General features: G+C 40.6%; 1 protein-coding gene across 1 annotated transcript in view; it reads left to right on the plus strand.

The window, feature by feature from the left end:
* LOC101856361 (pyruvate kinase PKM) overlaps positions 1-24,320 on the plus strand; it is a 25,802-nt gene extending 1,482 nt beyond the window's left edge. The window contains exons 2-13 of the mRNA XM_005103553.3: positions 4,262-4,427; positions 6,328-6,419; positions 7,083-7,208; positions 8,894-9,077; positions 10,120-10,265; positions 16,000-16,130; positions 16,664-16,814; positions 17,459-17,611; positions 19,400-19,566; positions 20,499-20,617; positions 22,343-22,441; positions 23,536-24,320. Coding sequence (XP_005103610.1) covers positions 4,289-4,427; positions 6,328-6,419; positions 7,083-7,208; positions 8,894-9,077; positions 10,120-10,265; positions 16,000-16,130; positions 16,664-16,814; positions 17,459-17,611; positions 19,400-19,566; positions 20,499-20,617; positions 22,343-22,441; positions 23,536-23,714 — 1,686 coding nt within the window. The 5' untranslated portion in view covers positions 4,262-4,288 and the 3' untranslated portion in view covers positions 23,715-24,320. The remainder of the gene's footprint in view (positions 1-4,261; positions 4,428-6,327; positions 6,420-7,082; positions 7,209-8,893; positions 9,078-10,119; positions 10,266-15,999; positions 16,131-16,663; positions 16,815-17,458; positions 17,612-19,399; positions 19,567-20,498; positions 20,618-22,342; positions 22,442-23,535) is intronic.
* The last annotated feature ends 6 nt before the right edge of the window (positions 24,321-24,326 follow it).

A 24,326-nucleotide genomic window follows, 5' to 3' on the forward strand; every position in this document is an offset into this window, starting at 1 on the left:
TTCAGGGGGGTCTCCCCCCTGACAAAACTATATGAATAGATCTACGGGTCCGAGATTCTCCATTGAGAGATAAAAACTGGTGAAAATCATGAGTTCCTAAGGTTGAGACATAGGCAAAGTCAGTCCTCTGGTCCGGTATTCATCAATCTTACCCCGATGTTAATAACATTTCAGAATTCCAGTATTGACACCGTACGAATGTCGACAATTTCTCTCATTGAGACATTGACGGGTTTGAGCTTCCTAATTTTCCGGTTCACTGCGTCTATTGAATTCATTCTTTGAACATTTCCTCTAGATCTACCGTAAAGACACTATCTATTCATCATCGGAGCACCGTATCATATCACATTACCAATATTCCTGGAAAAACATTGCACCAAAGCGTCGTGCCATCCCGTTGGCTATATAGTCACGTGATTGGAGGGGGTGTTCCGATCTGACGTCACACAAAATGGCTGCCTTACCTTAAAATAGTTTGCATCCTTATACGTTTTTAAATCGCATGTGCGGGAAGACAGTCACTGCAATGGAACCCACCTGGAGCACGAGGCAGGGGTAGGCCACGAGATGGAGGAAATGTGTGGAAAGGGACATAAAGAAAGATATTTAAGCTCACTTGGAACGAGCTAGGAAGGATGGCCCATGACAGAGATAAATGGAAGGAGCTTGTCATGCGGTCTATAAACGTCCTGCCAGGGGTGAAAGGCACTGATGATGATGATGATGATCTTTTAACAATCGCCGAATCTAGATTCTAGATCCAGATCTATGCCTGACTGCATAGAGATCTATTCTAGACTCTAGATCTAGTAATGTATTCGAAGTGACTATTTCTCCGAACGTTCGGGAAAATAAAGTTGAACTCTATTTCTCCAAAGGGTATCCGATCTCAATAATTTTTGGCTATTTGCGAGATTTGGACACTATCTTTCATTCTGCCATTTTGCGAGGACCGGTAAGAAGCATTTTTTGCTTCGGATTCAATTTCTAGAACTTTAAATTCTGAATATTCAGATACTTCAGTTGTGGTTGGGGCAACGTTCCCGGACTATACAGTCCATGTTTTTCAGGGGACATGTCCACCTGTTTTAACACATAATAATATATAATTTGATATTTTACAGTTAGATCTAGATATCTAGGTCTGAAATTTTCATGAAGCTACACTGCTACAACGAGCACCTAACACACCTCAAATATAATGACACATATATTTCCCTCCCATCTATTTTTGTCTTCTTCTGGGGCTTCCTTCGCCAGTTGACTAGATCTAGATCTCACCGTGGTGGGCCTGCTTTGCTGCTTAGTGCACGATGGGCAACGTCACTTCTGAGGTTTCATCGCCGACTGCTTGGGCCCTGTGTTTGTGTGTGTGCGTGTGTGTGTGTGTGTGCGCATACACTTGAGTGTGTGTGTGTGTGTGTGCAGCTTTGAGGAAAAAAGGTAAATTAATGGAACGAGAATTGCTGAGATTGTTTATATACACAAATTAGAACAAAAAAAAAAAAAAAAAAAGAAAACATGGCGAGGTCTAGTCAACAGTTACTGGCGAGGGAAACCCAAGAGTCTTAGCGGAAACCCTGGAAAACGAAAAAAATAGATGACGGAAGTACATCGTCTATATTTGGGCCAATCACAGAGGTGTGCTAGGTGCTTGCTGTAATAATAATAATAGATTGCACTTGTGGCGCTCTATCTGTAGCTTCATATCTGAAATATTCTTGAAAATAATTGATTTGCGACAGTTTTAGTGGCCTTATATGTGACCTGCTGCAAACAATACAGTACTGCAGTTTGACCTCTGAAGCAGTGCATCTGTGTGCGGGAAATGGCCAATTCAATAAAACTGACACAAATTAATTGTTGTCAAGAAAATCTCGGACCTAGATCTAGGTCCTTATTTTGCAAAACGTCAAAGTCAAATTATGGTGAAATAGATCTATTTCTAGAACATACTGTGGGACGGGGAGCGCACCTGCCTACCACAATTTATTAAAAACTACGGAATATTATAGAATGCAATATAGGTTAGGACTAGTGTAATTTTAAATATGTGAGGTAGTGTAGTGAAATCAGGCGCTCATCAAAATAATGAAAGTGTAGAAACTGGCTTTTTTTCCCACAGGTTTGGGAAATTTTTATCAAATTTTTTTTTTAGCTCACCTTTCATGCCCATTAACTATTAACACTATCCTCCCACGCGAGCACAGAGCATGCAACACTTTTATCCCCACGAACCAGGATACAGATCCGGTATATGCTATCACACCGTCGCTGATCGGTGCCGCGTTGGGAAAAGGTACGGTAAGCTTTCCGTCGCCGATCGACATCCCATGGGGGAAGTGTTAAAGAGTATATATATATTCCCGTGTGGATTTTACTGAAACACGTTGATTGAAGGCATAAATAAGATGTAAATTTTCAGTTTCTGCGGACTCTCAAGCTAAGTAAATAGGCGAAGTAAATAACTCAACTTTGGCGGCCATTTTCTCGCTTATTAAATTTTACCTCTGAAACTAGGCGAGCCACACCTCCTTCAATCGCCTATATCTTGACTTCTATCCGAAATAAGTGGACTTTTTTACCTTCAAAAGCAAAGCAAATGCACGAGCTTGAAGATGATACCAATAACTCCATATGCCCCAAAATTGACGAGCGCCTGATTCCACGGCGTTGTGACACATATATAGTTCTAGTTTGCATAAGAATATTTGATACTAAAAAATGAATAATTTGGGACGTGACATAAAGTTTAAATTTGTGTAAAACAATAAAAGTGAACAAGAAAAGTACCAGAAATATTATCTGAATATGAGACATGTGTGAAAGTAAAATAAAATAGATAATAGATGGAACTTACACATCTTTAATATTACTACTGAGATCTAGATTCTTGGATGATGTGATAGGCTTAGAAGTAGAGGTCTAGAATAGATCTAGGGAAGTAGTCTATTTTAGAGGTCTGTCCAGGTGTCCAGATCCTAGTAGCCACCAGAATGCTTACCACATTTGTTTCCCTTCTTTCTATTTTATTTGAAGATTTAGTATTTAGGCGACCATCAGGGAGCTTTGCCATTATTGGCGTGTGCGTGACGAATGAGGAAGTTTTGTGCCCTCTTGCTTTATACCCCAGCTCTAATGGGCTCTAGCATGGCATCGGTGGCCTAGTAGCGATGTTAGGCCCTCGGACCCACATCCGTATGGTCCGTACGGGGCCCAGTGTTGTGTCCCAGGGCTGGAAAGGCACTTCGCTTACTTTTTACACAAACTTCCCTTATGGGTACCCACCTATAGCTCTAGTCAGTAAAAGATCTTATAATGTCAATTTGTTATTGTTTGGGTGCATGTGATGTGCAGCTTGCTGCACTGTATGCTTCCCTTGAAGCTGAGAATGTTTCTGAGTGTTCTACGATCTGCTGGGGTAATAATAGATTATAGTTGTTAAAGTGCAAAGTGCAGGCAGTATTGTGTGGATGTGCACACACTTTTTATATTTATGCATGTATAATATATTTTTTATTTTATATTGTAATTACTATTCATATTATTATTTTTCATATTATTAATAATATTTTTTATTTTTATTATTATCATTATTATAGACTCAGTTATTGGCACTTTGTCCATAAACTTTATATGTGTTACAACGCAGTGGAATCAGTTGCTTGTCAATTTTTTGGCATATATAAAGTTATTGGTAGCATCTTAAAGGTTGGTGTTCGTTTGCCTTGCTTTTGATGAAAGATAATATCCATTTATTTTAAATAGAAGTCGAGATATTTGCAATTGAAGAAGGTGGGGTCCCCTGATTTGAGAAGTGAAATCAGGGACAAAATGGCCGCAAAAGTTATTAAATTTCCATAGGAAGAGTTCTTGGAAACTGCAAATTAAAATTTGTTGAGCCTTTAACCTATGTTTTTTTCCATAAAATCCACACATAAAAGTGTTTTTTAACGCACATACAAGGTGTTGAGCCAAAAAAAAAAAAAAAATATATTGCCAAATGGAACGGCCGGAAAATGCTGATTTCTCCGCTTTCATTATTTTGATGAACGCCTCATTTCACCACGATGCCTCATATATATTCTCAGAGAGAGAGAGAGAGAGAGAGAGAGAGAGAGAGGGAGGGAGGGAGGGAGGGAGAGAGAGAGAGAAAATTACCTTCTACCCTGTGATTGTGGTGTAGATTGTTTGAAAAGGCTTTGGAATTCCGTGTTATTTGAAAAATTGATTTTGCTTTTTCTATTTGTTGACACAGATCAGACACCTAGGATTCTAACACAAGATGACATCGTCAGGTAAATTGTCGAACATTGTCGTCCCGACATTGAGCACACGGATGACGCCATTACAGCAGATATGTACCCTGGATGTGTACAAAGAGACGCATCCATACAGGATGACTAACATTATCTGTACTGTCGGTGAGTGTCTGCACATCTTGATCTAATTTTATGTGTGTGCATGTGTTTGTGTGTGTGTGTGTGTGTGTGTGTGTGTGTGTGTGTGTGTGTGTGAGAGTGTCTACACATCTTGATCTAATTTTGTGTGTGTGCATACATATATGTGTGTGTGTGTGTGTGTGTGGCTTTATTATGCAAAACTTGTATAATACTACTCTTTTCGAGTGGCAGACAACGACTGACAAAGACAGCTACTCGACAGACTGAGCCACACAGCACAGCTACATGACACACTGCGACACAGCACCGCTACATGACACACCATGTGACACGGCACAGCTACACGACCCACTGAGTGACACTCATAAATGCCCTGAGAGATGAGACAACAAGTGAACAGAGACGCAACAAGATATTATATCACCACATTTTCAGACTTGTGTAAAGTTGGGGCTATTGAGCGCACTTGTGTATAAGCAGCACCTGCTGCAATTTGTTTAAATCTGAATTTTGTTTCACAATTAATGAGCTGCTCTAGTGTACAAACCACAACAAATTCGGGAGTCTCGAAAAGTACCCACCTGTCTGTTGGACTGTTTCTTAGGCCTACGCTAAACTGTGGTGTTGAGGAAAAAATGTCAACTTTTTAATGTTTTTGGTGTCGGCTGAAGTGTGGTGTTAAGGAAAATATGTTAATATGTCAATTTTTTAATGTTTTATGTGTATGCTAAAGTGTAGTGTTGAGGAAAATGTGTTTTAGGTGTACAGTAGTCTCCGCCTAAACACATGCCATTCAAAATCGTGCTCTGCTCAAACACACGCTTTCGTCATCTGACGGGTTTTTGACTATATAATTTAGACGTACAAACGCACGGTCACTCCCTCTAAACGCACGCTTCGATCCGTGAAACACGCTGACAGGTTAAGCTTGACAAGTGGAAATTTTCACTACAACCTGCACAGCGTACATAAGACTAGTCCAGAAAACCGGATATTTGGTGAGACTGCACCTCACACCGGACACAGAGAGTGATGGACAGCGTTTTCACACCCAACTTTCCGCAGACACATAGGTCTAGGCCTGGTTGGTGAAACGTTGGGGGGAGGGGGGGGGGGAATTGGGGGACTGAAATGTTTTTTGATTGGTCACTGGAAATGTATCTTTGAGAGTCAGAAGGTTTCTGACTGGTGTTTGTTTGGGTGACGTCATTGTTAAGTTAGACCTAGGCCTGATGCGCGACACACGTAAAACACTAGACAGGCCTCTATATCCAAGTAAGCTTAATCAGCTGCGCTCGAAGAACTTAAGATGTACTTTTTCAACGAATCGCAAAAGAAATGTTTTTCTGAATGTAGACGTCCATGATGCTGATGTCGTCCATGAATTTACCGTCGGGGCTGGTCGCTTGGAAAGCCACGTTGTTGGGCCGTCGTCTCTATAACTATGACTATCACCGACAGTTTCCTCTTAGGCTATCTTACAGTGAATATTCATTACATTGAGTCTGTCTTTCTCTCCCCCCCCCCCCCAATGTATTTTTAAGCCCAGTCGGGGAATCCTTCCCAAAACAGTCACGTGTAGTCACATTATCTGCCAAAATTACCCCCACCCTCCAAGGGGGGTCACTAGAGTAATAAGGAATTGAGATGACTGCGTCCCTTCCTCCCTTTGCACAGGTTCATGTAAACGCACGCTCCGTATAAACACATGCTAAGGAGCCCTCCCGAGCACCGTGCGTTTAGGCGGAGACTACTGTAAGCCAAGAATAGACAAGGGTGTGATGCTCCTGTAATCAGGAAAATCCACAAATAAGCCACACAGTTTAAAGCTGAGGAAATAAGTTGTGGCTTGTAGACCGAATTTTACAGTACCTTTTTCCTATGAGGACAAATGATGTACTGTCCATCTCCTCATTGGTAGGTCCATCCTGTGACAGTGTGGAGACGCTGTCTCAGATGATCGAGCATGGAATGAATATCTGTCGTTTCAATTTGGCTCATGCTGATCACGAAGTAAGTGCTATTTTTATAACTTTTGAAGGTGGCTTAAATATGTCATGACACTGTGGAATCAGGCGCTCGTCAATACTTGGGCATGTAGATTTATTGGTATCATCTAAAAGTTTGTTCATTTGCCTTGATTTTGATGAAAAAAATACCTCTCTGTCTGGAATAGAAGTCGAGATATTTGCCATTGAAGGATGTGGTCTGGTTTCAGAGGTAAAATTAGTGAGAAAACAGTCACCAAAGATCAATAACTTCAGTATCTTGAGAGTCCTTGAAAACTGAAAAAATAAAATGTGTGCCTTTAATCATTGTTTTTCAGTGAAATTCACATGGAAATATGTTTTTTACATGGACATAAAAGGAGTTGAGCACAAAAAAAAAATCGATAAGAATTGTCAAACTGTTTCTTTGATTTCATTATTTTGACGAGCGCCTGCTTTCACCATTGCTTGTCAAACTAAAACGGTGGGTGGTTGGAGGGTGCTCTGATGTGATTTGCTCCTTCTTTTCTATCTAACATCTATCGCCATTATCTCTCCTCCTTTTTTTTGTGCATGTTACTCTTTTATAACGTCTCTTATCTTCCCCACTCATGACATAATCATGTTGCAAGTGCTTTAAAACTCTTCCTAAATCAAAAATGAAAGCTTCTTTGACTGGCTTTTCCAGTACCACGCAAAGATCTTGCGCAATCTCCACGAAGCGGTGTCTCAGAGCAAGCAGAAGGCTCTGGCGGAAGTAGCCACAGCTGTTGACATCAGTGGACCAGGAATCCGTATTGGTCAGTTCAAACAGGTGAGAGATACTGGTCCGTTCAAACAGGGGAGAGATATTGGTCCGTTCAAACAGGTGAGAGATATTGGTCCGTTCAAACAGGTGAGAGATAATGGTCCGTTCAAACAGGTGAGAGATATTGGTCCGTTCAAACAGGTGAGAGATACTGGTCCGTTCAAACAGGTGAGAGATAATGGTCCGTTCAAACAGGTGAGAGATATTGGTCCGTTCAAACAGGTGAGAGATAATGGTCCGTTCAAACAGGTGAGAGATATTGGTCCGTTCAAACAGGTGAGAGATACTGGTCCGTTCAAACAGGGGAGAGATATTGGTCCGTTCAAACAGGTGAGAGATATTGGTCCGTTCAAACAGGCGAGAGATACTGGTCCGTTCAAACAGGTGTAAAATTGCCTGTGTGCCTAGCCACTGGTACACCAATGGTGCGTAAAATTGCCTGTGTGCCTAGCCACTGGTACACCAATGGTGCGTAAAATTGCCGGTATGCCTTGCCACTGGTACACCAATGGTGCGTAAAATTGCCGGTATGCCTTGCCACTGGTACACCGGTGAACAAGACCGTATCCCCAAGCAGCGGCTTGCAGTAAGAATCACTGTGCCAGTAATCTGCTGGGGCACCGCTCAAGCACATTTCTTTTAGACGAATTGACGGTATATTAAAATTTGGCAGTAGCCAAAAACAGGTCTCTCTTACTGGGAGTTCTTTCGTTCAATAAAAAACTATCAAAATAAATTGATAACCAATTTAGAAATTCATTATTTTTAGAAATAAATTTTTTAAAAATTTTGATGATGGCGATGAGTAAGTATTGAGTATTACGATGTGGATTAATCTTGTTGTTAATTAAGCTCTTCGTCTGGTGTCAGAGGTAAAGAGTGAGTAACTCTATCAGTTGGTGGTGAAATAGAAAAAAGTTTTTGTTGGAAAAGAAATCTGGCTCTCTCATTTACTTGTTTTGAAATGCAAGCCATGCTACGTTGAGAAAAGTTTCTACTAATACACATCAGGATGTATTTTTTTGTGGGTGGTTGACAGATGCTCAGGTGTGGCTTCCTCCTTTTGTCCTATCAAAGATCTATCGTCCTTATCTCTCCTCCTCCTCCTTTTTTGTGTCTGTAACTCTGCTGTCAACACCGCAAATCTTTGGCACTTATGTGACCTTATTGTGTCATTAGTGCCGTAAAACGCATAGTAAAAATAAAACTAAGTGGATAAACCCCTGACATATTTCCTGTCTGATTAAAAGCTGGTGTAGATCTATGCTCCTCACTTTTGTTACTCTGTGACCTTTTTGTGTGGATCTATGCCTGCAGTATTTCTCACTTTATGAATTTTTCGTACGAGACATGATCTTTGTTTGTAACATTGGAAGGGTGAATGAATGATCTTGGACAGTGTCTTTATAAATAAAGAAAAACTGCAGGGGGGAAGGGGGGGGGGGGGCGGGGGGAGACATGAATTTCACTCCGGAGGTTGTTGATGGATGGGCTGTTTTGTTTTGCTCCTTCTATTCTTTCCAAACATTCTCCTGATCTCTCCTCCTCCTTTTTTTGTGTTTGTTACTCTCTTGCAACTTAACACTGCAAGTCTTTGGCACTATTGATGTCTGACCTTATTGTGTTACAAGTGCCGTAAAGCGCTTATTAAAACTAAAAGACTTTCTTCAATCCTTCTTGAATTGGTTCAGGACATGAAGCTACCCCTTAAGCTTGTCAGTGGCCAGAGAGCAAAGTTCAGCAGCGAGGCGAGCCTGAAGGATTCTATGGATGCGGAGAACATTTATGTCGAGCAGAGCTTTATCTCCAGGGCTGAGGTCGGGAACCAAGTATTTATTGAGTACGGACCCCTCAGCTTCGAAGTGCTGGAGAAAGGTGCTGAGTCATTGTGTGTGTTTGTGTATGTGTGTGTTGGTGTGTATTTATGTGTGTGTGTGTGTGTGTGTTGGTGTGTGTGTGTGTTTGTGTTTGTAAATGTGTAAGTGCGTGTGTGTGTAAATGTGTAAGTATTTGTGTGGTTGTTTGTGTGTGTGTGTGTGTGTGTGTAAGTATGTGTTAATGTGTGTGTAAGTGTGTTTGTATGTGTGCTTTTGGTGTCAGGTTTCAAACTATGTTCAATTCAGTCCAATTCTTTTAATTATTTATCTATTAGTTTTGTTTCCTGTAAATTTGTTTGTTTTCACTCAAAATAAAATTTAGCATTATGTGGCATCAGCTGTGTAGGTTTTGTGAGCTATTGATACCATCCCTACTCCAGAGCATAGTAAAGATGCATTAGCCTTGCACATTTCTGTTTTAATGTAATCCCTGTTGGTGGTTGTCGGGTGCTGTGCTGTGGTTTGCTCCTTCTTTCCTATCAAACATCTACCGTCCTGGTTTTTCCTCCTTCCTTTTTTTTTTTTTTACTGTGTTGTAACACCTCTCATTTTCGGCACTTATATGGCCTATTTGTGTTGCAAGTGCTGAAAAACTCACAATGTACTAGATTAAAACTAAAGTAAGCCGTACTCCAATGCACACGTTAGAGGTGGGTGGTTCAAGGGTACTTTTTAGCACACATAACACCTCTAATTTTCATGACTTATATGACAAATTGCAAATGCTGTAACACTAAAAAGCATGTTAACGATGCCTGGGCCCATTCATAATTAAAATGTAGTCGTGGGTTGTTGTCAGTGCCCTGATGTGATTAAAAATTTTTTTTCCTATTTAACGTCTATTGTTCTTATCTCTCCTCCTATTTTTTAAGTCTGTTACTCTCTTGTAGTTATACCTTTATATTCGTCACTTGTATCCCCTATTAACGAGTTGCTAGTGCAAAAACTGAAAGAAGCTTGGGCTGAAAATGCTTTGTTAAAACGAAGTTGGAAAAAAAAATTGCTTCCATCCATGTTTCTTGCCTCTCTCTCTCTCCCAGACGAGACGTCGCTGACGTGCGTGGTGGTGAACCCAGGGGAGATAAAAAGCCACCAGCCGTGCCACATCCCCCGATCTCTCCCCTGCTTGCAGCCGCAACTCACAGACAAAGACAAGCAAGACCTGGCTTTTGCCGTGGAACACAATGTGAGTACAGTCGAAACTGTAGAAGACGGCCACCTATTGTTGAAGAGAAAAGTGGCGGTATGAGACAGGTCTCCGTCTTACAGGGTGTTGTTATAATGTACAAAAATACGAAAAGGAGGAAATGGGAAGTCGCCGTTTGTACAGGTGATTGTCTTACACAAAAAATTATGAAGAATGCAATAACATAATATGTCTTCAGTTGTGTTTATCTGCTGGCGAGAAAGGTTTGGTGAGACACCTGTTAATAATCAGTGCAAGGTTTTTTTTAATGTTGTAAGGAATGTTCTTTATCAGAAAGGAGAAAAAAAATCTCCTCTTTATTAGTCCATTTTTTTACATTTCACTTACTCTGGCTTCAGCAAAGGCTTGAAGAAGTTACAAAATCATATGTGTCATGATGTGGAAGAATCAGGCTGTCATCATTTTTTGGGCACGTGGAGTTATTGATATTATCTTAAAACTGGTTTATTTGTCTTGCTTTTGACGAAAAAAAATATGCATCGATCTCGAGAAGAAATAAAATATTTGTGATTTTTGGATTAAGTGGGGGTCACCTAGTTTCAGAGGTAAAATTAGCGAGAAAATAGATGCCAAAGTTAAGGGACTTACATAGCTTGAGAGTCCTTGGTAATTGAAAATTTACAATTTTTTAGCCTCTGTTTTCAGTGAAATCCGTACAAAAATATGTTTTGAAAGGACATAAAAGGTGTTGAGCCAAAAACGGAAATTAAAAAAATGCAATTAAAATTGCTTAGCCGGGGGAGAAATGTTGGTTTCTTCGATTTCATTTTTTTGACGAGCCCCTGATTTCACCACAATGAATCACATATTATTGTTGAAATTGATAAGACGTTGACCCATCCTTGAGAAAAAAGTGGCGGTCTTAGACAGGTGGCCATCTTACCTAGTGTCATTTTCATGTAAAAAAAAGACTTTTGAGGAAATGAGAATTTATTGGCCGTTTGTACCGGTGATTGTCTTCTTGTACATGTGGCGGTTACAACAGGTTTGGCTGTTATTTACACAAAACAAAGGCAATACACTAACTTAGAATTACAAAGTTCTATTTCACACTTTTGGCCATTCTGAGTTTCTAAGACCATGAGGTCAGAAACCGAATGTTCTATCTGCTCTCTCTAAATCGTAAGATTATTCGGAGTCGTTATCAAAATAATCAAAGAACTGCATTCGAAAAAGCTTGTCATGTTGTGAAACTCAAAATATTTCATGTCAGATTTTTCAAAACTTGGTATTGAGCAGATAGAACTCTGTAATTCTAGGGTAACGAATAGCCAGTCAACAGATTCTGTCACCCCGTGGTGGGGTAAGCCACATGAGCGGTCCTCAGAGGATTGAAATACACATCAAAACACTGTTTTTTCTGTTGTGATGGAATTCTGGCCTCTCATTGTAATATTTAAGTTTGTGTGTATGCCTGGTGAAAAGTCCCAGCTGTCAGAAATTTTCGATATTAAAATAAGGGCATAATCTTTTAGCAAATTAAATTGTGAACACGCTAATTTAAAATTTTTTTTTCAAATATCTTGAGCAGTTTCAAAGATATGCCACATTTTCACATTTTGTAAGACAGGATGTGAAAACAAAGTTTGGAGAAAACCCCAATTTCTAGTACATTTTTAACCTTTGGTGAAGAACAGCATGTTGTACAAATAACTAATACAAACTGTTTAGACTTTGAAATATAAAATCCTTTCAATATGTTTCTGAAAAATGGTTAAGGGGGCGGTTGGATGGGACTTAGGCTGAAAATTCACAATTGGGTCAAAAGATCGTTTTTGGTAAATGTGTTTAGATATAAAATGCGGTATATTATTTTGCTGAGATAAACATGTTGTATCTGAAATTTTGTTTCATATGGCTACTAATAGTATCACAGTTGGTCATTTTTGACTTTAATGTCCATTTTCTCTGAACTGTGTTTTTCATGGACAGCATGCCACGAAAATCCTAAAATCTTGCTTACTTATTGCCCTCGAGACTTGAAATTTGACACAGTAATAGGTTATCCATATTTCTGGGCAATGAGCTAGTTATTTTTGTCTTTCTTGGTACATGACAGGGGGCATGAGCATTTATATCAGGTTGGGGGGTGTATTTTCAACACTTTTTTACATCGTGAAATTCAAAGTCATGCTACATCCATGAAAACAACCAAATATAAAAAGTAGTCGCCCTATTACCTCAATATAGGTCCTGTCTTTCCATTCCTATCTAACAAAGTAGAATATCTTGATTAGTGTTTGAGATTTTAGGAATTTAAGATTTTTGTTTATTTTCAAGATGGCTGCTGTCACCATGACAATGAGTGATATATGTCATGAATGACACCCTAAATCATTTCGCACCTTGGCATTGAGTCTTACTTTGGTAAATTCATGTATTTAGGTCAGTGAACAAACATTTTTTTAGCTCACAAGACCTCGCCCGGAACTCTTTGTCTCCGTGGGGGGTAAACCCACTATGCCAGGCCCCTTCTTTGGTACTAAATCAAAAAATGACAAAAATGTCACAAAATGGGTATTTAAATCAAAACAAGTGAACATATTTTGATAGTTCTTCATCTAATGAATGAAATTCCAATAAATGAGGCCTGTTTTTGGCAATTGCCTTAAAGTAATTTGATGTCAAAGTCGTTGAAAAGTGTTTTTTATGATGGATCTACATTTTTGACAGGTACGACTTTTTTCGCCTTTTCTCCTGGTTATTTAAAAAATCCTTTGCCGAAAACTGGGACCTTTCTCCAGGCACACACTCAAAAGGTTTCCTCGGAAGATTTAGAAGGATTTATTTGGTGCAAGTCCACTTGAGAGCCTATAACACCTATTAATCAGGCTATAGAGGGAGTAAGCTATTTAAGATAATGGAAAAGCTAGACATAGATTGAAAAAATCTAAGAATTATCCGGGATTTGTACTGGGACCAAAACGCTGCTGCCCGAATTAATGGAGAATACAGTGAATATAAGCAGATTAGAAGAGCGCTGAGGCAAGGATGTGATATGTCACCAGACAGGGCGGATGCTCTGGTGTGGTTTGCTTCTTCTTTCCTATGAAACATCTATCGTCCTTATCTCCCCTTCTTCTTTTTTAAGTTTGTTACTCTCTTGTAACACCTCTAATTTTCTGGCGCAGTTGCGAATGCCGTAAACCTCTACTAAAACTAAACTAAACTAAAACTAAACTAAAGAATCTTTATCATATACAGTGAAACAATCCTTAGAAACATATAGGAATGTCCAGGTCTCAAAATGACTGGCGAAAACATTGATAACATAACATATGCCAATGACACAGTTTTAAAAGCAAACTCAGAAAAGGACCTTCAATCGCTTCTAGATACTGTTGTAACAGAAAGTGAAGGTAAAGGACTATTGTTGAATGTAAAGAAAACAGAATGCATGGTAACATCCAAAAAAGCAGTAAATCCTATTTGTAATCTCATTTGCAAAGGCAAGTCCAATTATTTAAATATCTAGAATACATAACATCTGATGCCAAATGTTTCACAAAAATAAAACGGAGAATTGCAATGGCTTAGGCTAGTTTCAATAAAATGAGCCCAATCTTGAAAAATAGACACATCTCAATGGCTACCAAAAGGAAAGTTCTGAAATGCTATGTATGGTCAACCCTTCTGTATGGCTGTGAATGCTGGACAATCACTAAAGACAGTGAAAATAAAATAGAAGCAACATAAATGTGGTTTCTTAGGAGACTGCTGAGAATATTGTGGAAGGAAAAGAAATCAAATGAGGTAGTGATTGATGAAGCCCACATAGGACGCTCACTGTTAAAAAGAATCAGGAATCGACAAATGCAGTTTTTGGGACACCTGAATAGACATTATAAAGGTCTTGAATATCTAGCTCTCACTGGCAAAATTGAAGGCAAAGGAGGAAGGGGTAGGCCCAGAGCAACCTACTTACGGAACCTAAACAAAAAGGGTAACATGGATAGATCAGGGAAATGTAGCTTTTTTAAGGGCATTCAAGCAAAGGAATGAATGGAGAACCATGATTGCCGATGTCTGTCGCGGATCTGGCACTGGATGATGATGATGAAAGGAAGTAAGAGGAAGACCAAGCAAAAGATTAATTTAGGGAGTCACGGAAACCATGGGAGATTATAACATCCCAATTGAAAGAGCTGCAGAGCTGGTTTACCATAGAAAACTGCATTTCCATCTCTTTGTTTAACGACAAACAGTGGATGAAAAAGTAAAAAGTAAAGTAAGTCCACTTGATGGTCTTCTGCAGTTATCTGTTCCACTGTAAGTTCCACCTGATTGGTCACAGTCTACATGCTCCGTGTCAGCTGGACAAAATTGGCTTAGGGTTAGGTTAGAGTTAGGATTGATGCAAGGGGTAAGGACTAAGAGTTAAGGGGTAAGGATGAAGGTAAGGGTTGACCATCAAGTGGACCGGCACAAATTACTGTTTGTTATAACTGCCTTTCAACTGCTTTAGGGTTAGAGCGAAGGCTAGGGTTAAGGTTAATGAATTTGTTAATTCGACCAATGATAGTCTCAGTCCTGTTTAAATGTAGAGGGAAAGCTTTTAGCATTGTGGATTGTAGTAGACTAGTATACAGTGTAGTAGACTGGAGTCTGGTGGTAGATCATCCAGGGGAAACAGAAACATCGTGGTAGACTGTCAAGTGGACCGGCTCAAAATAATGACTGTGTTTGTTACAGTTGCATTTTGACTGCCTAGTGTAAGACTCTGTCATACTTTAGCATTACTACAAGTACAAGTAGTTAACTGGCACGTGATGCTTGCTCATGCTTCGTTATGAGTGAATACTTAACCGTGTAGGCTATATAAATGTTCGGTTGTTATTAGTGTTATTCGCTTTCTGGTACAGTGCGCTTCAGGCTAGGCCTACTCCATGTTCGACGATAAACCTGTGTGATGTGTGTAGGTATGTAATAAATGACTTCAACATATATCACAGCCTTTCTGGAGATCTTACAACTTTACAATACGCCGTTTTGAAAAGTGACAGTATGGCGGAGTCTTTGACTTTGACTTAGTAGTTGATTTGTTTTGGTACCCCCCGGGGCAGTGCACTGACTAAAATTGAAATGTCTTTAGGCCATTCTTAAAGGGGGGGACATTAACCATGTTCTTATGCACAGTAGAATTGTAATTGTAAATGGGCTGATTCATCAATGTCATGCTCATAACTGCCTGAATGAACTACAACAGGGAACTTCTGCTTTTTCTTTCCTCATCCTTACTATTGTCATTTTTCCCTTCTTCTTTTGTATGTTTGTCACACTCTTGTGACCCGCTATTTCCGGGGTGCCTTGATAGTCGAAGCAGACTTTGTGCTGTTGAAGCTAGAGGGGTACGAGCAGAGTAAGCCTGATTCCCTGTAAGCTCATCTCTGTTGACATCCACCCCTTGGTGCTCATATTTGTTTTGGAAAAAAATGGCTGGGTCACAGAGGGGAAAATGGCTGGGTCACAGAGAGGAAAATGGCTGGGTGGGTCACAGAGAGGAAAATGGCTCGGTCACAGAGAGGAAAATGGCTGGGTGGGTCACAGAGAGGAAAATGGCTGGGTGGGTCACAGAGGGGAAAATGGCTGGGTGGGTCACAGAGGGGAAAATGGCTGGGTCACAGAGGGGAAAATGGCTGGGTCACAGAGGGGAAAATGGCGTGGGTGGGAAAATGCTGAGCTGGTTCAAAAACAGTCGACCAAAACTTTGCAGGTGGACATTGTGCTAGTGTCGTGGGTGTGGAGTCCAGAGTTTGTCGCGGCCGTCAAGGCTGAGCTGGGCAAGGAAGTGGCAGCCAGGGTGAAGGTCATCGCGAAAATTGAGAACTACCAGGGAGTGAAAAGGTTAGTTGATGGCTTTCTTTCCTTTTTTTTTTGTGTCGTGATTTTTTAAAAACTTGTCAATGGAGTAATGTTGGATGAAAGTGGGAAAAGAGTGAGGAGGAAGGGACGGAATGAGAGAAAGAGAGAGAGAGAGAGAGAGACAGACAGACAGACAGACAGACAGACAGACAGACAGACAGACAGACAGACAGAAAGACAGACAGACAGACAGACAGACAGACAGACAAAGTGAGGGAATGAGGAAGGGTGATAAAGGGAGAGGAAATGAGAGACACAGAGCGGAGAGAGAAATAGGCAGAGCGGAGACGAAGAGAGAGAGACAGAACGGAGAAAGAGACAAAACGGAGAGGAAGAGAAAGAGAGACAGAGGAGAGAGAGAGAGAGAGAGAGAGAGAGAGAGAGAGAGAGAGAGAGAGCAGAAGAAGGGTGGGAGAGGGAGAGACATACTGACAAGTTGGAGTCTACATGAATTCCCAACAGTCTCACCAACACTTCCTCTTCAATAAATCGTTACATATTTTTTTCCCTCTTAGCGTGGATGAAATTTTGAAAGTGGCTGATGGCATCATGGTAGCGCGCGGTGACCTTGGCATTGACATCCCGCCTGAGAAGGTGTTCCTGGCGCAGAAGATGATGATAGCACGAGCCAACAGGGCTGGCAAGCCAGTCATTTGTGCCTCACAGGTAACATGGAGTTTGGAAATTGAAAGTAGAACAATAATTGAAGGAAATATATTTTTCTCCACAGATCTTTAAATTGAAAGTAGAACAATTGAAGGAAATACATTTTTCTCCTGGAATCTTTGAATTGAAAGTAGGACTATTTAAGGAAATACATTTTTCTCCTGGAATCTTTGAATTGAAAGAAGAACAATTGAAGGAAATAACATTTTCTCCTGGAATTTTAAATTTTAAAGTTGAACAATAAGTAAAAGTAAAATCAACCCCCATCATATCTAAGCATATCCCACCCTCCCCCCACTCACACACACACAAACACACATTGACAACCATCTTTTCCGCTCAATCTAATAATTCTTCGAAGATAATGATTCACCCCGAAAAAAAAGACAAAGTCAAACAACTGTGACCCCCCCCCCCCTTCTCTCCTCTCCTTATCCTCCCCTGTCCCTCTCCCTTCCTCTGCTCCCTTATTCTTCCTTACCCCATCCTCTCCCTTACCCTCTATCCTTTCAGATTTAGGTGGAGTGATAAAGATGATAGATGTTTGATAGGAAAGAAAGAGCAAAGCACATCAGTGCAACTGCCAACCACCCGCTCCTTTACGTCTGCCAGTATTCATTTTCCGTGACCTTATTTGTCCTCAGATGCTGGAGAGTATGGTGACCAATGCGAGGCCGACGCGTGCCGAAGCGAGCGATGTGGCCAATGCCATTCTTGACGGGGCTGACTGCGTGATGCTTTCGAAAGAGACTGCTATTGGGCGTTATCCTGTCTCAGCAGTGAAGACCTTGAACTCTGTGAGTTGAAAGACTAAGCAAAAAATGCCCCTTCCCCCTCTCCCCTTTCTCTGAAATTCAAAGAATAACCAGCCCCCCCCTCACCCATCATCCATCATCATCTTGAACGATCAGGATGTCTAGACCCTTCTTACTGTTGATCTATAGCCAATAGGTCACAAATTTTCTGCTGCTGGTGAGGTAAGCCACCGTAAGCGTGTGATCCTTTATAATCCATAAGCCCCTCCCAGAACTCGTACGCAAACCGTAAGTGAGGTGACCAGTCACTATTTACCCAGTCTTTAACAATGGATGTCAACATGAACTTGCTCCAGAAGTGTCGCCCGTTCTCTGAGTGGTGGCGACCCATGTGTTTGTTTTACCATGGCACTCGGTCTTCCTCCTCTGACACATTTCGTTTTATTGTCACCCTTGCACAAAATCAACAACAAACTGAAAAAAAAAAAAACCAACGAAAACAACAACAACAACAATGCGGCTACCTTCGCGGTTGGGACCTCAAAAGTTAACGGTTTGTTTTCTTCATTTTGATCAGTCCTGCCTCAGACGGACACTTTTCTCCTTGACAATGGGTGGTGGCCGTCTTACACAGGTTTAACTGTATGTCATGACGCAGTGGGATCAGGCTCTTTTCAATTTTTGTGCAAGCGGAGATGTTGGTATCATCTCAAAGTTTGTTCATTTGTCTTGCTTTCAATTTGTAAAAATACCCATCAGTCTTGAATAGAATTTGAGATATTTGCAACCGAAGTAGCTGGGGTTCTACTGGTTCCAGCGGTAAAATTAACAAGAAAATGACTGCCAAAGTTTGGTGACTTCCAAAGCTTGAGAGTTATTGGAAACTGAAAGTTTACATTTTGTGTGCCTTTAATCAACATTTTTCTGTAAAATCGACACTGAAATGTGTTCTTGAATTGACATAAAAGGTGATGAGCCAAAAATAAAAAATTGAATAAAAATTGAGAAACCTGCTGAAAAATGCTGCTCGTTATTTTAATGAGCATCTGACTGATCTCACCACTATGCCTCACATATCCTTATGGTCGATCCCACCGCATATTATCCTCTTGGTCAGAATACAATTGCCTGTTGTTGTTTTTTTCCAGTTTTGTCGTTATTGACAGTTATGTAAAAATAAATAACAGTAACTGCATTTATAAAACGCATATCCACGCTCTACAGCTTGCTCTATGCACTTTACGACCATTATTACCCCGGCATATCCGCACTCTACAGACTGCTCTATGAACCTTACGACCATTTTTACCCCAGGACACCCTAGAACACTCAGAAACATTCTCAACTTCCTTGGAAGCATACAGTGCAAACTGCAGATTGCACGCTCTCTAATCTAACAAACTGGCAAGGTCTTTTGCTGTCTGTAGCCGGGTACTCATTCCGGCTTTGGTGAAGTAGTGAAGAAAATTGGTGTAAAGTTCCTTACCGAAGGACACAACATCGGGCCCCTGATGGGATTTGAATCCATGACTCTATAGTTGCGAGACCAGGAGCCTAACCACTAGGCCACCAACATCACAGTTATTGGTATGGTTAAAATACCTGAGTTTTTAAATTTCATTTTCATATTAAATTAGGGTTTTATTTTGTGTACTAAAAATTCAATTTTTGAGACATTTTCACTTTCAACTTTCACTCAACTCATTAGGTTGACTTAGATGAGCATTGTTTTGTTGTTGTCGTGTTCTCAAAACCACAAGCAATGACCATGGCACAGTCTTGATATAATTGAGACTCTACGGTCAACCCGTCTTGTCTTTCTGTGGTCAGGTCTGTCAGGAGGCTGAGAATGCCGTGTACCACGCCAAGGCATTCACCGAGATCCGCAACGTCACCCCTCTGCCCACAGACAAACCACGCGCCACCGCCATAGCTGCAGTGGAGGCTGCTCTACGTTGTCATGCCTCGGCCATTGTTGTCATTACGAGTTCTGGCAGGTGGGAATGTTGGAAAAAAGATTTTTTAAAAGTTGTCCTTGTCCGTAATTTAATTAATAATCATTTTTTTAAAAATAATAAAAAATTATTTTTTACAAATAATAATATTAATTATAATTATTATTATTATTATACTTGCATTTATATAGTGCATATCCACCCTCTACAGCATGCTTTATTCACTTTACAACTATTATTACCCCGCCCCAGCATACCATAAAACACTCCGAAACATTCTCGGCTTCCCAGGAATCATACAGTGCAAGCTGCGGATCACATACGCTCAAACACTAACAAACTGACAAGGTCTTTTGCTGTCTATAGCTTAGTACCCATTCCTATCTGGATGAAGTGAGGAAAATTTATATAAAGTTCTTTTTCCAAGGACACAACGTGGGGCCCCTGACGGGATTCGAATTCACCACCTAATGGTTATGAGTCCGAGAGCCTTACCACTAGGCCACGGACAGTGGAGATTGTCCAAGGGGGGCACCGAGTTGGAGGAGAAAAGTTGTTGCCTTAGACAGGTGGACGCTTTGAACAGTGTTGCAATGATAGTTAAAGAATGCCGTGGGGGAAATGGGAAGTGGTCGTTTGTACAAGTGATAGTCTTGGACAGGTGGCTACTAGAGCTGGTTTGACTTTATATAGTTTTAATGTTTTACACCCCCAAGGACACAATTTAGATTGTGTATTGTGTCTGTGTGCTTCTCTTTACTTAAACTCGATCAGAAAAAAAAGAGAGATAAATTTCTGAAAAGAATGAATATGGTGATATTTTTATTTTTATTTTTTTTCTTCTTTTCTCTCAGACTCAATCATCCCAAAAAAAAAAAAAGAAGAAATTTCTGAAAAGAATGAATGAGGTGATATTTTTATTTAAATTCCACCCGCCCCGCCCCTCTCACTTTGTGTGGGGTTTTTTTTCACAGATCAGCCATGGACATCGCCCAGTACCGTCCTCACTGTGTGGTCATCGCTGTAACCAAGTCCATCCACACGGCCCGCTGCCTAAACCTGTACCGTGGCGTCTTCTCTGTGGTCCACACAGGTCTGATTTCTTACTTGGTCGTCTTCGCTAGAGTTTTTAAAAAACATTTTTTTGTTATTTGTGAGGCAGCGTGGTGAACTCAGGCGCTCGTCAAAATACAGAAATCGGAGAAACGGACATTTTTCCGGCAGTTTGGACATTTTTATCAAATTTTTATTTTTTGGCTCAACCTCTTTTATGTGCATATAAAAACGCATTTCCATGTGAATTTTACTGAAACACATTGATTAAAGGCAGAAAATATGTCGTTTTTCTGTTTTCAAGGACTCCTTAGCTATTGGAGTTACCAAACTTTGGTGGCCGTTTTCTCACTAATTTCAGCGCTAAAACCAGACGACCTCACTTCCTTCAGTAGCAAATATCTTGAGTTCTATTAAAGATAGATGGATATTTATTTCATAAGAAGCAAGGCAAATAAATCAGCTTTCAGATAATGCCAATAACTCCACATGCCCAAAAATTGACAAGCGCCTGATTCCACCGCGTCGTGACACATTTTATTGTTTGTATTATTTCTTTGAGATGGAAGAAGTGGTGCACACAGGTAGATTTTTATCTATTAGTCTTTGCTAGAGAGGGTTATTTCATTGTTTGTTTTGTTTCCATAACATAGAAGTAGTGGTGCACACATGTCAGATTTTTAATTTGGTAGTCTTTGCTAGAGAGGGTTTAAAATTTTTTTTATTTTCTATTTGTTTTCTTTCCTTAAGATAGACGTAGTGGTGCACGCATGTCAGATTTCTAACTTGTAGTCTTTGTCAGAAAGGTTTTAATACAATATGTGAGGCAGCGTGGTGGAATCAGGCTCTCGTCAATTTTTGGGCATGTAGAGTTATTGATATCATCTTATAGCTTGTTCACTTGTCTTTATTTGGATGAAAAAAATATCCATTTATCTTGAATACAAGTCGAGATATTTGCGAATGAAGGAGGTGGGGTTATCTGTTTTCAGAGGTAAAATTATTGAGAAAATGGCCTCCAAAGATTAGTTATTTCCTTAACTTAAGAGTCGGTGGTAACAGAAAATTTACTTTTTTGTGCTTTTAATCAACGTTTTTCAGAAAAATCCACACCGGAATTAGTTCTTTAATGGGCATGAAAGTTGTTGAGCCAAAAAACAAAAACTTTATAAAAATTCACAAACCTGAGGAAAAATGCAAGTTTCTTCACTTTGATTATTTTGACGAGAGCCTGATTCCACCACGCTGCCTCACATATTTTGTTGTTTTATTGTTTGTTTTATTTCTGGTTTTACATTTTTATTTTGTTTATAAACCCTAGACTTGTGTGATTATGTCCCCAGAAGGCACTACCTAAAATTATTTCGTGGGCAGGATCTGATTGTATGGGGTGCCGGATGCGGCCTGCGAACCTTAGTCAAACACCCGTGCCTCAGACAATATTTTTTGTAAATTTTGAGTCCCCATGCGTGAGGTCGATAAGTTCAGGATTGTTTTTGTTGCCGTTCCGTCGCCTCAGAACTATTTTTGTCTGAAGTGCTTCCTATAGTTAGTACACTTTGGACGAAATACTTCTGAGGAGGCGAATTTGACACCTCTGTCATACTCTATACAGCGACAAAGCACATGTGATTAAAACCTGCAAATTCTTTGCCATATCGACAGACCGAAGGGCTAGAACCCAAATGGCCGCTGGATCGGAAAAGTAAAGTAAAGTAAAGTAAAGTCATACTCTTAAGTGTGTTTTGTTTGTTTGTTTGAGCAGGAGCCAGCTGTGATGAGTGGTATATGGACGTGGACATGAGGATTCACTACGCCCTGCAGCGAGCGCGGGAACGGGGCTACGTCAAGACTGGGGAGACAGGTGAGTCTCCTTCTGGTTTATTCCGTCACTGGTTGTGTGGAGTCCCCTCTCTCTCTCTCTTTCTTTTCTTTCTCTTTGTTGTTTCTGCTAAACATCTGCTGTGGGCGGTTGGCGGGTGCTCTGGTGTGGTTTGCTTCTTCTTTCCTGTCAAACATCTATCGTCCTTATCTCCCCTTCTTCTTTTTTATGTTTGTTACTTTCTTGTAACAGCTCTAATCTTCTGGCGCTCATATGACCTTATGCAGCTGGGAGCGCTGTAAAACTTCTACTAAAACTTTAAAAAAACAAAAACATCTGCTGTCTTCCTTATCTCTCCTCCTTTTTTTTTGGGCGTATGTTAATCTCTTGTAACGCATCTAATCTTCGGCTCTTATATGACCTAATTGTGATGCAAGTGCCGCTTAACTCATGCTAAAACATAAAACAGCACATTGTCAGTGTGACAAGCAATCCTTTCAAGTCCATGTACGTACGTTTTACACCAGAGACAAAAAAACCTAGTTTTTGTCATGTTGTTACTATCAGGAATCTTGGAAAGCAAGGAAATTGTAAGCCTTGACCGTACCATTAATCTGCATTGTGGTGATGTTGAGAGGTACATCTTTGATAGAGCTTTGGGAGGGTGTAAAACTTAAACATTCTCAAAATTTGGACTTACATAGATTGCTTGCGACAGTGATGACATATGACCTCATTGTGTTTCAAGGGCTGTAAAACTCACTAAGCGAGTGGTTGGCGGGTGCTCTGGTGTGGTTTGCTCCTTTTTTCTATGAAATATCTATCGTCCTGGTCTCTCCTCCTTCATTTCTTTTGCGTGTTTGTTACTCTCATGTAACACCTCTAATCTTTGGCACTTAGAAGACCTAATTGTGTTACATGAGCTGTAAAACTCTTCCTAAATAAAACATAAAACGGCACTTTTATGACCTAATTGTGTTACAAGAGCTGTAAAACTGGTACTAAATACAACATAAACCAGCACTTGTACGACCTAATTGCGCGTGGGTTTGCAAGCGCCATGCTGTGTAAAAACTCTCACTGAAAACAAGACGAAAAAAACCCAACAACTTCCTCCCTCAACTTCCACTCCCCAGCCATCCTGGTGACGGGCTTCCAGTCCGGGCCTGGCTTCACCAACACGGTGCGCAGCGTTCGCATCCCGCCCGAGGAGCACAAGCCTCACTACCTGAACCTCCCCGGCACTATGCGGCACCTGGGGGTCGACGACCCCGCCTCCCTGGACAGCCAGAGTGATGATGATCTCGACTTCTAGCCAGCAATTAGCTTCCCAATTAAAACATTTTTGAGGGGGAGGGGGGGGAGGGGGATCTCAATTTTAAGCGAGGAGGAGGAGCTTGCTAGAACATGGAGGAGGAGCTTAGTTTCCAGCTCAGAGGAGCTTAATTTTTAGCACAGAGGAGCTTAATTTCTAGCACAGAGGAAGAGCTTAATTTCTAGCCAGAGGAGCTTATAATTTTTAGCACAGAGGAGGAGCTTAATTTCCTGTGAGGAAGAAGAGCTTAATTTCTTGCAAGGAGGAGGAGATTGCTAGAACACAGGGAAGGAGCTGAATTTGTAGCATGGAGGGTGATCTCAGTTTTTAGCTGCAAGGAGCTTAATTTTTTTACCAACAAGCTCAGTATGTAGTGGCCTAAAGCCCAATATCTGCCTGTGACGAGCTTAACTTCTAACACCGTGAAGCTCAGTTTCTAGTGGTGACAAGCTCTATTTGTAGGATTAATGTACTCAATTTCTTGCAACTTTATTTGCTGGGGATTTGAGGGTGCCACCGGCAGGTCCTACTTCTTTTCTTTCCATCTGTTGTTTCTGCGTGTCTGTCTTGTCCTTCTTACTTTTCCACAGCACATGAGGGAATGCACGGTGG

This window comes from Aplysia californica, unplaced genomic scaffold, assembly GCF_000002075.1.
Source record: "Aplysia californica isolate F4 #8 unplaced genomic scaffold, AplCal3.0 scaffold00379, whole genome shotgun sequence".
Classification (NCBI taxonomy): Eukaryota; Metazoa; Mollusca; class Gastropoda; order Aplysiida; family Aplysiidae; genus Aplysia; species Aplysia californica.